This window comes from Bufo gargarizans, unplaced genomic scaffold (assembly GCF_014858855.1).
Source record: "Bufo gargarizans isolate SCDJY-AF-19 unplaced genomic scaffold, ASM1485885v1 original_scaffold_1145_pilon, whole genome shotgun sequence".
NCBI lineage: Eukaryota > Metazoa > Chordata > Amphibia > Anura > Bufonidae > Bufo > Bufo gargarizans.
The window spans coordinates 186705-201046 of record NW_025334252.1 but is presented as its reverse complement, the minus strand read 5'-3'; the positions used below and the strand labels follow the sequence as shown (position 1 = coordinate 201046).

The 14342-nt window shown below is 40.9% G+C and overlaps 1 protein-coding gene across 1 annotated transcript in view; it reads left to right on the top strand.

Moving 5' to 3' along the window:
• Window positions 1-11906, top strand: part of LOC122923003 (cytochrome P450 2A4-like) — a 29888-nt gene extending 17982 nt beyond the window's left edge. The window contains exons 3-9 of the mRNA XM_044273792.1: window positions 2580-2729; window positions 4389-4549; window positions 4920-5096; window positions 6066-6207; window positions 6526-6713; window positions 7581-7722; window positions 11685-11906. Coding sequence (XP_044129727.1) covers window positions 2580-2729; window positions 4389-4549; window positions 4920-5096; window positions 6066-6207; window positions 6526-6713; window positions 7581-7722; window positions 11685-11866 — 1142 coding nt within the window. The 3' untranslated portion in view covers window positions 11867-11906. The remainder of the gene's footprint in view (window positions 1-2579; window positions 2730-4388; window positions 4550-4919; window positions 5097-6065; window positions 6208-6525; window positions 6714-7580; window positions 7723-11684) is intronic.
• Window positions 11907-14342: the final 2436 nt, after the last annotated feature.

Genomic DNA, 14342 nt, shown 5'->3' with positions numbered 1-14342 from the left:
CTTACCTTGGCCATGTCTTTGAGGACTGCACACCTTGTGCTTTTGGGCACTTCAGTGATGTTGCAGCTCTGAAATATGGCCAAACTGGTGGCAAGTGGCATCTTGGCAGCTGCACGCTTGACTTTTCTCAGTTCATGGGCAGTTATTTTGTGCCTTGGTTTTTCCACACGCTTCTTGCGACCCTGTTGACTATTTTGAATGAAACGCTTGATTGTTCGATGATCACGCTTCAGAAGCTTTGCAATTTTAAGAGTGCTGCATCCCTCTGCTAGATATCTCACTATTTTTGACTTTTCTGAGCCTGTCAAGTCCTTCTTTTGACCCATTTTGCCAAAGGAAAGGAAGTTGCCTAATAATTATGCACACCTGATATAGGGTGTTTATGTCATTAGACCACACCCCTTCTCATTACAGAAATGCACATCACCTAATATGCTTAATTGGTAGTAGGCTTTCGAGCCTATACAGCTTGGAGTAAGACAACATGCATAAAGAAGATGATGTGGTCAAAATACTCATTTGCCTAATAATTCTGCACGTAGTGTACAGTATCTCACAAAAGTGAGTACACCCCTCACATTTTTGCAAATATTTTATTATGTCTTTTAATGGGACAACACTGAAGATATCACACTTTGATATAATGTATAGTAGTCAGTGTGCAGCTTGCATAACAGTGTCAATTTGGTGTGCCCTCAAAATAACTCAACACACAGCCATTAATGTCTAAACCGCTGGCAACAAAAGTGAGTACACCCCTAAGTGAAAATTGCCAAATTGTGCCCAAAGTGTCAATATTTTGTGTGACCACTATTATTTTCCAGCACTGCCTTAACTCTCTTGGGCATGGAAATCACTAGAGCTTCACAGGTTGCCAATGGGATCCTCTTCCACTTCTCCATGACAATGTCACAGAGCTGGTGGATGTTAGAGACCTTGCGCTCCTCCACCTTCCATGTGAGGATGCCCCACAAATGCTCAATAGGGTTTAGGTCTGGAGACAGCTTGGCCAGTCCAGCACCTTTACCCTCAGTTTCTTTAGAAAGACAGTGGTTGTCTTGGAGTTGTGTTTGAGGTCATTATCATGTTGGAATACTGCCCTGCAGCCCAGTATCCAACGGGAGGGGATCATGCTCTGCTTCACTATGTCACAGTACCTGTTGGCATTCATGGTTCCCTCAATAAACTGTAGATCCCCACAGTTGGCAGCACCCATTGAGCCCCAAACTATGATACTCCCACCACCATGCTTGCTTGACGCCATCTGAACCAAATAAGTTTACCTTGGTCCCATTAGACATGTTCCAGTAATTCATGTCCTTAGTCTGCTTGTCTTCAGCAAACTGTTTGTGGGCTTTTTTGTGTATCATCTTTAGAAAAAGGCTTCCTTCTGGGATGACAGCCATGCAGACCAATTTGATACAGTGTGCGGAGTATGGTCTGTGCAGGCTGACCCCCAACCCTTTTAACCTCTGTAGCAATGCTGGTAGCACCAGGACTGGAGCCACCTATAAGCAAGGTACGCCACCGCGTAGAGCGCACTCTTGCTGGAGGCGCCGGCCCGTGGCACCGCCTCCTAACTAATTTATTCACTTCACTTGCCTCTGTATAATCTCGCACAGGCGCACTGGCAGAGGCATCGTCGAGCGAAGTGCGCATGCGCCGCTTTCCAGCGCACCTTGTTCGACGATGCTTCTGCCAGTGCGCCTGTGTGAGAATACACAGAGGCAAGTGAAGTAAATAAATTAGCTAGGAGGTGGCACTGGGCGGGGAGGGGATCTGTGGATGACATTTATGGGGCTCTGTGGTGGATAACACTTATGGGGGATCTGTGGATGACACTTGTGGGGATCTGTGGATGACACTTGTGGGGATCTGTGAATGACACTTGTGGGGATCTGTGGATGACACTTGTGAGGATCTGTGGATGACACTTGTGGGGATCTGTGGATGACACTTGTGGGGATCTGTGGATGACACTTGTGGGGATCTGTGGATGACACTTGTGGGGATCTGTGGATGACACTTGTGGGGATCTGTGGATGACTGTCAGAAGGGCACTCATTTGGCCTTGTAACACTTATAATTGTGCTTATGCTGTATTCTTGGAGAACAAAGGATCTGACATGTTAAAATCCTTGTTAGGCTACCACTGTGTACACATTAGATTGACATTAGATCCTGCTGAAACTGGTGGGATATGTCCTAATGTATGCAATGTGCATTGTCAACACATTTCTGTAGCCCATGGAGAGTTAGAACCATCAAACTACCCCCCATACACATAAATGGTTGGCTCAACATCTGCTTATCTCCTTTGAGATTGGAGATATCTGTTGTCAGGAAAATTTCAGAAGACATTACACATTAGATGGTCATCTGGTCTGCTGATGTCAGTGGGTTCACTTGGCATTCATCTAATATGTATGGCTGCCATAAGTTATTTGTGAAGCCGGCTCACGACTCTTCACATACCATAAAGACAGATAAAATATTGACGACCAGTTAATTTATTTTGCTATAATGTACACATGCATGAATATGATTACGAAAAATATAAATAGAATTTCAACATTCAGGGATTGCTTTCACAAGTAACATGGACAGATGGAGGGAGCTTCGTAAATTTTCACTCTCCACATTGCGGGAATTGGGCATGGGAAGAAGAAACACAGAGGAACGGATTCAAGAAGAGGCTGCCTGTCTAGTGACGGAACTTAAGAAAACAGGTGTTCTACTATGTAATCTTAGTATTTTTATAAAAATCATATTATAAAACAAAAGTCTATGAAAGTTATATACTGTACATGCAAAGTAGGGATGATTGAATCGTCTTCGGATGAAACATCTGAAGTCAATTCGCATTAAAACTTCATTACAATACTGTACGGAGCAAGTGCTTTGTACAGTATTAGAATGTATTGGCTCTGATGATCCGAAGTTATTACTTTGCGAATTCTTGCTGAGACTTCAGGTAATAACTTCAGAAATGAATTTCTACTGTTAAAAACCTTTTACCGAACTCGGGTTCGGTTCCAAGGCACCAAGGTACCACTTGGAACCAAACCCGAGTTGGGTAAAAGGTTTTTAACAGTAGAAATTAATTTCTGAAGTTATTACCTGAAGGGACACTTATGTTGGATTTACATGGCCTGATTTTTGGGTTGACTATCGGGAACAAATTGGCATATGTAAAGGCGCTGCAGATCACCCAATGAATAAGCAAAATAAGCAGGCATTTACCTGGATGGAATGCTTCCTTCCATATAATTCTGCTTTTCACTGCAGTGTAAAAATGACTATAGTCTAGTCTCACATATGTTCTTTGGGGTGTTGATGTGTGCTCCTACCATCTCTTATTCATCATGACTGAGATAAAAATCAAAAGGAAAGATACTCCTTTTTTTTCTTTTAGATCTAGTCCAAGATAGTCACATGCGTCCCAGCTAACTATTGATCACTTAAGGAGCAAAGACCAATGGATGAGATTTGGGTAAAAAATAGAGACAGTACTTTATAGCTATATTGTGTACTTTGACACAGAAAAAGTATTGATTCTCCTTGCAGAGATCCAGCCATAGGTAGTTTTTATTGCAATGTTCTTTGGAAAAAAAGTAGGCAAAAAACTCCAGAAGTTAGATATTTGACCCCTAGTTGCTTTCGACATCCTCCACCAAATAGTTGCAGCAAGGCACTTCTCCTGATGCATTCATTGAGGAGGACAAGTAATATTACATGCCATCCATTCATATGAATGGCCATCTTTGTAATACAAGGATAACTGAAGCCCATCAGAACAAGAGATGGTCATGCAGAGCAGCTTTTTACTCTAGCTTATAGAGGGGAGTCCCCCTTTATTGTGTCCATATGCCATAATAGGGCATATAGACAGGGGTTGTACTTATGAAACAACCCATTTAAAAAGGCTTGAAACATGATCTGGGTTGTCATCCAAAATATGTGCCAAATAAACACATTATCTCACACAGTCAACCAAATTCTTATTCTTAACTGATAAGAGGCAATAAGCCTGACACATGTGGGTACCTATAAACATGTCTGAGACAAACATTTAGAAAAGCTCTGCCCATTTAGGGGCATCAAATACTGAACACGCTCACAATTATTTGTGGGCTTAAGCTCTTATGGGGCCAAACCAAGGTCTCATTCAGATGTCTGTAATGCGGCCAGAAATTCAGACCGACTCTTGGTCTAAAGATGTAAACTCACAGCATCATCATGACCTATAAGAGTGTTAGTTTGGGTCAGTTTACACCCATCAGGTCAGAGTTCTGTTCTTTGAGAGTTTTAACTTCCAATAAATGTCAGGAACTCCTCTCCTATTGGACCAAAAATTTACAGGCATTTCATCTTTCTCTGTGCCCTAGAATCCTTGGTGGAACCTCGATTGTACATCAGTAAAGCTACCTGCAATGTTATTTTCTCCATCATGTTTGGAAATCGTTGTGATTACGAGGATGCAGAACTCCTGAATGTTATTTCCTTGATGCATAAAACATTCTCCATTGCCAGCTCAACTTGGGGCCAGGTTAGAACTAAAGAAGGTTTGATTCTTACTAGAGATGAGCAAAAGATTGAAATTGTGGCAATTTTTTGTTTCTTTGGTATTTTGGCAAAGCATGATAGAAAATTATCAAAGAATGAGAGCATTAGAGACCAGGGTGATTCGCATGATCCAGACTGTGGAGAGGAAAGGGTGTATATATATTTGCATATTTTTCTAAAGTTTTTAGGAGGTGGCAAGTTGGGATGGGATGGAAGGATGCTGTATAATTGAATGATTCGGTGGAGCATTTTGCAATGTATCTGTTGCTTCATAACAAATATTATGATGCTAATGTTTTTCATATTATCACACCTACTACTATGTTTTAAACCTCCACTTTATTTTACTTTAGCTGTATGAAATGTTTCCGTGGATCATGTTGTTTATCCCTGGGAAACACCAGAAGGTCTTCATCTATCTCAAAAAACTTCTTAAGTTTGTGGAAAAAATTGTTGAAATAAACAAGAAATCTTTGAATAGGAATAACCCCAGGGATTATGTTGATGCTTTTCTCATCAAAATGGAAAAGGTAAATTAAAAACGGGAGGGTGGCTTTGGCAATGAGGTTGGTTGTAGTCCTCACGGTGGCTAATTCCTGCTCCAGCGCTCCCTGGGCTGTATGAGCAGTGAATTGAGAGGTGTAACCCTTCTTCACTTTTGGATACAACGTAGTGTGTCCTTGATGGTGGATGGATAGCAGGAAGCAATGACTACGCCGGCTTTGTTATAACAAATTACACTGTTTACTGAGCAAGATGGGTGACACAATGAAAATATAGATAGTAGGCAATTATGAGGTATATCACAAGGCAGGCTTTTTCCAAAAGCATTGCCTGGTTTACAATATTCCACACACATACTATGCATGCTAGGCACTCTCCGTAATGAGAATAATACCCCCAGACAATGTATACATATTGCCCAGAAAACCCTAGTAGCATTTTAGGTTCTCTCTCTCACTCACCTGAAACAAATCACAAAAAGTTCACGACAGAATCCAAGTGGATTCTCTAATACACATATTCTTTCTTGGCTGACTTGTCAGGAACCCCCATTGAACCATTGGGTCCTGCACACACTAAGTACCTGTAGTATAAATATTGCCTCTAATATAAAATGCCTCTGTAATTGGCATGAGATTTAGCATGCCACCTCTGTCCTGGCATATAAAAGTTCAAGAAGCACATGAAATATCATAAAATCTTCCATTTCATGAGGGCACTTAACCTAAACAGAAGAATAAATATGGATAGACAACTCAAATTCTATGTGGACAACCATAACTTTTGTAACAAAAAATTAAATGTGTTCATCAACAATTAATGTGAAGGGGGCTCAAAGATCCCTCTGCTACATACTAAGACTTTGGCATTGTGAATGGTAAACAGAAGGCAGACACTTTTACACTCATTTCAATGGAAGAATCAACATAATGATAATAGTAATATGATAGTAAGATATAATGCATATGTAATATTTTTTCCTCTTTTATTTAAAGGAAAATACTAATCCCAAAAGTGAATTCCACCTCACCAACTTAGTGAACAGTGCTTTGCAGATTTTCTTTGCTGGGGTCGAGACCATCAGCACAACCCTAACTTATTCTCTGCTTCTTCTTATGAAATATCCTGATGTCCTTGGTAGGTAAATCACTTTTCAATTATTGTTTTAAAAATGTAGTATATTAATGGGAAGATGTCAACACCTCAACAGAATGTGGACCTTTTTATTATTCTTTAATATTCATCCCTAGATGTCCAACATACATCTAGCTTGCACTAACTGCAATGAAAATCTATCCATAAGAGAAAGACCCTAATGGCAACCGATTGGCAACAGTAAGAATAGGCTACAAAATGTGTCTTATTGGGTTCCTAATGCAATATCATCATTACCATAATAAAAAATCAACATTTAAAAATGTATTATACAACACTTCCATTTCTCATTATTACTAGAAAAAGTCCATAAGGAGATTGACAAGGTCATTGGTCTTGATCGATGCCCAAAGATTCAAGACCAGAAACAGATGCCCTTCACTGATGCTGTTCTTCATGAAATACAGCGTTTCGCAGATTTGCTTCCAATGGGTTTGCCACGGAAGACAACAAAAGACATTACATACAGAGGGTACTCCATACCTATGGTAGGTATCGTAAAATGTTTGTATGGAAAGACTTCTGGGAAGTAGATTAAGATGTTCCATTTACATTGGTGCTTGACAGTTTGTGAGCCCTACATAAATTTCTATATTTCTGCATAAATTTGACCTTAAACTACATCAGATGTTCACACAAATCCTAAAAGTTGATAAAGATAACCAAATTAAACAAATGAGTCAAAAATATAACACTTGGTCTTGGAAGACTTGGGAAATAATCCAAAATCCCATGTCTGTGAGTGGCAAAATGATGTGACTCTTTGCTTTCAGTATTTGGTGTGATCCCCTGTGTAACAAAAACTGCAACTAAAAGTTTCTGGCAATTGTTGACTGCATATCAGCTCGAAGGAATTTTAGCCCATTCCTCTGTACAAAACAGCTTTATGGGTTTCCTCCTCGAACTGCTCACTTCAGGTCCTTTCACAAAATTTGTATTGGATTAAGGGCAGAACTTTGACTCAACTATTCCAAAAGTTTAACTTTATACTTCTTTATTTTTTGGTAGAATGACTTGTTTGCTTAGGGTCATTGTCTGAAGTGTTCTGAAGCTTTCAGGCATCACTATATGTAGTTGGGGGTGGACAATTTCTGGCATTCAGAGAACATCAGAAAACTGTAAAGCCATCACAGGGAAATTACAGGGACAGATTAAACAGTGTCCATTGAAACAGTAGGCCATCTGATTGCCAGAACCAGAGCTATTTTCATCGCCATTCAAAGCTTTGGTTAATTGATGGAGGTCCTGAACAATGAACCCTACACTTTTAAGTCTAAATACCCTTTAAAATCTTTTTTCTTCTCGAAAACTAACAACTGATTTAAACTACACTGTCTTATTCTGTCTTATTTCAGAACACTAATGTGTATCCCATATTGTCTTCTGTCCTGAAAGACCCCACCTGCTTCCCATATCCAAATGAATTTAACCCCAAGAATTTCTTGGATGAAAATGGTGAATTTAAAAAGAATGATGCCTTCATGCCTCTGGCTACAGGTATGTCCAGCTATAGTATGTACATTTTTGGGTTAGGACCTAGCTAGAAGCTGTTATCACTGCACTGCCTATTAATGTACTCATGGATGTGCCACTCTCCATGAGTATGTGAAAAGGTTGTTCAGCTCTCACATGAACAGCTGAGCTCACAATGACATCTGCACAGTGCCATGAAAAAGTATTCATAGCCCTTAAACTTTTCCACATTGTACTTCACAGCTAACATGAAGCCTAATGGACTAGCCACTATCCTTCTTCCTGATTGGCTGTCAGGCACTGATCGGGGCCCTGCCTGGGGTCATGTGATCTTATGTCTTCACCCTCCCTGCCCTGTTTCCTTGCTAGATTACTGAGCAGGCACCATTCTGAGTGAATCATCCGAAAGTGAATCTCCCAAATTTCAAATTCGTTTGACAAAGTTATTTTTGTGAAATGTATTGTTTATAATTGATTCGCCCATCTCTACAACAGTTCCAAATTTGCAAGGACTGTCCTTATTTTCAGAGACAATGCGAGAAAATTATGTAAGCCCTGCCTAGAAGCAGGAAATGCTGAAGTTTTAAGGTGCCTTTCCCCTCTAGACTACAGTGACCAGTCAGATTTAATTTGACATGCTGGCAGGTTAATACATGTAAATGAATGCCAATCCTTAAAAGGGTTTTCTGGGAATAATTAACTATTAACTGATGACCCCTAGCCTGCATAGCCTATTGAACAATTTATACTTAGATTAGAGATCTACTCAATAGAGGTCAGCTTAACGTGGTGAGTGGGTCTATGTATTTTGATAAAAAAGTACGGCAATAGAGATATTTATAAATTGTACTGAGAGACAAAGTAAAACAATGCATGGCATGTGGATGTCCAATCTATATCTTCTTCTCCATATCTGAACAATTCATATTTACCTCCACCACTCTGGTCCTGCATGCTGGCTCCTCTTCTACCATTGTCGGGTCCCCGGCTTGCTTTCTTTCAGATGGAGCATTGACATAGTCACCTACGCCATTACAGCCAATGAATGGCTTCAGAGGTGACATGTTCCCAAGTATAAACAAGCAGTAATGTATCACTTGGAGACACGTCACCACTGGCTGCAGTGGGGCACGTGACTACGGCCGTGTAAAAGTTGATAGGTAGGTACCAGAAGTTCAGCGAACACAAACCAGAGCCAGAACAGAGTGAAGGGGAGCAGGTGAGTATACATGTTCAAAAGTACCAGTAGAGGGGGGAAGGGGGCTTTAAAAATAAAAATCCTGGAAAAGCCTTTCAGGCTAAAATGAGTCATTAAAGGGAACCTGTCACCGGGATTTTGTGTATAGAGCTGAGGACATGGGTTGCTAGATGGCCGCTAGCACATCCGCAATACCCAGTCCCCATAGCTCTGTGTGCTTTTATTGTGTAAGAAAAAAACGATTTGATACATATGCAAATTAACCTGAGATGAGTCCTGTACGTTAGATGAGTCAGGGACAGGACTCATCTCAGGTTAATTTGCATATGTGTCAAATCGTTTTTTTTTACACAATAAAAGCACACCGAGCTATGGGGACTGGGTATTGCGGATGTGTTAGTGGCCATCTAGCAGCACATGTCCTCAGCTCTATACCCAAAATCCCATTGACAGGTTCCCTTCAAGGGGTTAAAATGCACTTAAATCACCTGAGTTGTGTCAATTATATTTATCGGAGACCTGTATTCAAAATCTACGATCAAAGTGACATATTAGGGAGTTTTGTTTCCAATTTTAATGTGACTGTTAGGGGATTAATGATAAAAATTCTTTCTGTCGGCTGCCACCACTAGAGGGACTATGGGAGATTACTGTATACAATTTATACCTTTAAAGTTTATTTGTCAGCAGATCTGTCCCTATGATACCGGCTGACCTGTTACATGTGCGCTTGGTAGCTAAAGGCATCTGTGTTGGTCCCATGTTCATATGTGCCCACAGTGCTGAGAAAATTAAGTTTTAATTTATGCAAATGAGCAACAGGGGCATTGTAATTACTTCTAGAGGCTCAGGTCTCTGCAACTGCCATGCCCTCTGCACACTGATTGACAGGGCCAGGCAGGTGTGATCACGTTTACCCTGCCTGGTCCTGTCAATAAAGGATGAAAACAGTGGGGTTGCGTAAAAAACGCTAGAAAGGACCACAAAGAGGCGCCAAGATCCCTAGTATCTAGGGTTGTGATGGTATATACCCAAAAGGTGTTAGATACACATAAGTGGGGTGACAGTACTTTCACACTCACCAATTTATTTGTTAAAATTCTCACGGTCAACTCGTATATGGTGTGCAAATAGCAAATGTAGTATTAGGTAAATACAAATATAAAACCTTTGACAAATATAAAATCTAGATATAAAATCAAGATATAAAATCTAAATTTTAGTGACTCACTTCACCCAGGAGGGTAATGTGGGATAAAGCACAAGACACCCACATCACACCTCCTGCGCCTGGATCGCCAGTAGAGTCTCACGGATGAACAATGATCACTGTTCATCCGTGAGACTCTACTGGCGATCCAGGCGCAGGAGGTGTGATGTGGGTGTCTTGTGCTTTATCCCACATTACCCTCCTGGGTGAAGTGAGTCACTAAAATTTTGATTTTATATCTTGATTTTATATCTAGATTTTATATTTGTCAAAGGTTTTATATTTGTATTTACCTAATACTACATTTGCTATTTGCACACCATATACGAGTTGACCGTGAGAATCTTAACAAATAAATTGGTGAGTGTGAAAGTACTGTCACCCCACTTATGTGTATCTAACACCTTTTGGGTATATACCATCACAACCCTAGATACTAGGGATCTTGGCGCCTCTTTGTGGTCCTTTCTAGCGTTTTTTACGCAACCCCACTGTTTTCATCCTAATCACCCACCTTGAGGGCATCAGGGTGGGTCGAGACCATTGGCAGCCTGCCCTCCTTTGTTCCACTAAATTTTTAATATATACATATACTTGTTCTCCAAAAATTCTGGTACAAACGAACTATACGTACTCTTTGACCTACCTTTGGCGCCCTGCGAAGTTATCCCTGGACCATCATTCTGAAAGGCCCAGTGACTAACCCTCTTTTTTTCTTTTCCCTGTCTCTGCCTGTCAATAAAGAGCAGTGGACGTAGCAGTTGCAGGAAGACCTGAGCCTCTAGGAGTAATGGCAACACCCCTGTTGCTCCTAGAGGCTCATTTGCATATAGTAAAACATGGATTTTCTCTGCAATGCGGGCACATATGAACATGGAACCAACACAGATGTCTTCAGCTGCCAAGCGCACATCCAACAGGTCAGCCAGTGTCATAGGTACAAATGTGCTGACAGATGGGCTTTAATGCAATGTATTGAAGGGATAGTACTCCTCTTCTTTACCTTTTTTTCAGACCCTCCAGCATGGCCAGACCTTTGGTAGAAATCATTCTTACCTGATCCCTTCTCCTGAGTTCCAGCTCTATCACTCCCACTTGTGCGCTGCTGGGGACGTAGCTAACTCAGCCAGTCATTGGCTGCGGCGGTCACATGAACCAGATCAACATCATGCTATGGTAGCTATAGGACCAGTTGTGCACCAGGGGAGTAATGGAACCGTAATCCAGCGGTGGGGATTAGGTAAGTATGCTCACTACCGTGGGTCCAGCCATGTTGGGGAGTCTGAAAAAAAGTGCAGAATACGTGAACAACCACTTTTATCGCCTAAATTTCCCATGATAGGGTCTGCAACCAGCCACAATTCTACCATTTAACAGCATGTCTATGCAGGACATATGAAGCTCTGTATTTGAAACACTGAGCTCCGACTGATATTAAGATATATGAAAGTAAACAAGACAGAATATTTAACCTGGTAACAAGACACAATATAGAAATAATTCACACCCTGGTTGCTTGGATTATTGCATTATAAATGATGCAGTTCAATGACGCTGTATATTTGTATTTTGCTCCAGGTAAAAGGATTTGTTTGGGAGATGGTCTGGCTCGAATGGAGCTGTTTATCTTCTTAATTACCATACTTCAAAACTTCAACTTGAAAGCATCTGTACCCCCAGAAGACTTGAATATCACACCAGACATATCTGGGCTTGGAAATTTTCCAAAACTGTACAAAATGGCTTTTATACCTCGTTAACCCCTTTAGGACACAGCCAGTTTTCACCGAGCCAAATGTTTCAAATCTGATGTGTCATTTTATATGCTAATAACTTTGGAATCCTTTTACTTATCCACTAATTCTGAGATTGTTTTCTCATGACACATTGTGCTTCATTGCATTAAATTTCAGTCAATAGATTTTTTCCTTTATTGACAGAAAATTTTGAAAAATTCTCTATTTTCTAAATTTGAATTTCTCTGCATTTAGGACCAATAGTAATAAAACATGACATAGTTATTAATTAACATTTACCATATGTCTACTTTATGTTGGTATCATTTTGTAAATGTCATTTTATTTTTGGAAGGTGGAAGGCTTTGGAAGCAATTTTTTTAATTTTCATGAAAAATTTCCAAAACCAACTTTTTAAGAACAAATTAAGTTATAAAGTCACTTTAACAGGATTACATAATAGAAACTACCCAGAAATGACATTTTAAAAACTACACCCCTCAAATTATTTGAAATTGATTTTAAAATCATAGTTACCTCTTTAGGTGCTCCACTAGAATTAAAGAAAAATAGAGGTTTCTCTTCTTTTGCAGATTTTCCAATTTAATACAATTTTTCCTGTAATGCAGCAAGGGTTAACCCTAGTGTTGAGCAGCAGGGGCAATATTCGATTTTGCGAAAGTATGGTAGAATATTTGTCATATATTTGTGAAAACGCGAATTCACTTTCTTTGTTCACATTTTTTTTTTCATTACTAAAATCGCAATGTAAAATTCGCTTAATATGCATGCGCAAAAAGGGGCGTGGCCTAGCAACTGTTTTCGAACTACCCGAAGTTTGAGGCGATTGGAAAAGATGGTCAGAAGCAAATTTTAAGACAGTGAGGAAGAACTCCTGATCACTGTAAGTAATTTCACATTACACTAGTGTATTTAATTACATTTCACATGCATGTCAGACCAATCACTTTATATGCAGATAGAAAGTTATAAAATATTCGTGATAGCGAAAATAGGCACTTATGATCCGAATTTTTTTTCGCGATACATATAACTTCACTTTTTATCAGGTCTAAGTAGATATTACTGATTGGTGCACTAAGTATTGTTGTGACATCACATCACTATGTCTGTAGCATGTATGTATGGACATAAAAGAAATATCTCTCACATGCACATTGCACATCCATTTTCCTGCCGCATACTATATACACCCCCCCCCCCACACACACACACACCCACAAACACAGTCTATAGATTAGAGTTTGTGTCCTGTTGGTCTTTGTCTGACCGTAAGTATTTGCTGGTTCATTTAGAGTTACCCAGGGTGCACCACGGGGAAGCGAACCAGCTGTACACCCCATACCGTACTAGACAGGTACATCTCTGCTCAGCTGGCCAATATCCGATTGCTCAGACCCCACACACATACAATCACAATACAATTTGATCTTATAACGGTAACATTAAATCTAATATTTCCCCTTCGAAGGCAAAATACTTTTTGATGTTTTGCTGAGAACTAGTGATGGACGAACATCGGCCAGGACGATTCGCGAATGCGATCAAATGTTCGCGAACCGCAAGTTTGCGGCGGGCCTCATTCACTTAAGGCCTCATGCACACGACCGTTGTGTGCATCCGTGGCCGTTGTGCCGTTTTCCGTTTTTTTTCGCGAACCCATTGACTTTCAATGGGTCCGTGGAAAAATCGGAAAATGCACCGTTTTGCAGCCGAGGCCGTGATCCGTGTATCCTGTCCATCAAAAAAATATGACCTGTCCTATTTTTTTGACGGACAACGGTTCACGGACCCATTCAAGTCAATGGGTCCGTGAAAGAACACGGATGCACACAAGATTGGCATCCGTGTCCGTGATCCGTGGCCGTAGGTTGCTTTCATACAGACTGATCCGAAGATCCGTCTGCATAAAAGCTTTTTCAGATCTAAGTCGTGAAAACTCATATCCGACAGTATATTCTAACACAGAGGCGTTCCCATGGTGATGGGGACGCTTCTAGTTAGAATACACTACAAACTTTGTACAAGACTGCCCCCTGCTGCCTGGCAGCACCCGATCTCTTACAGGGGGATATGATAGCACAATTAACCCCTTCAGGTGCGGCACATGAAGGGGTTAATTGTACTATCATATCCCCCTGTAAGAGATCAGGGCTGCCAGGCAGCAGGGGGCAGACCCCCCCCTCCCCAGTTTGAATATCGTTGGTGGCACAGTGTGAGCCCCCCATCGGGCCCCTCTTCCTCCCTCTAGTGTAATAAATCGTTGGTGGCACAGTGTGCGCCCCCCATCGGGCCCCCCTTCCTCCCTCTAGTGTAATAAATCGTTGGTGGCACAGTGTGCGCCCCCCATCGGGCCCCCCTTCCTCCCTCTAGTGTAATAAATCGTTGGTGGCACAGTGTGCGCCCCCCATCGCCCCCCCTCCCTCCCTCTATTGTAATAAATCGTTGGTGGCACAGTGTGCACCCCCCATCGGCCCCC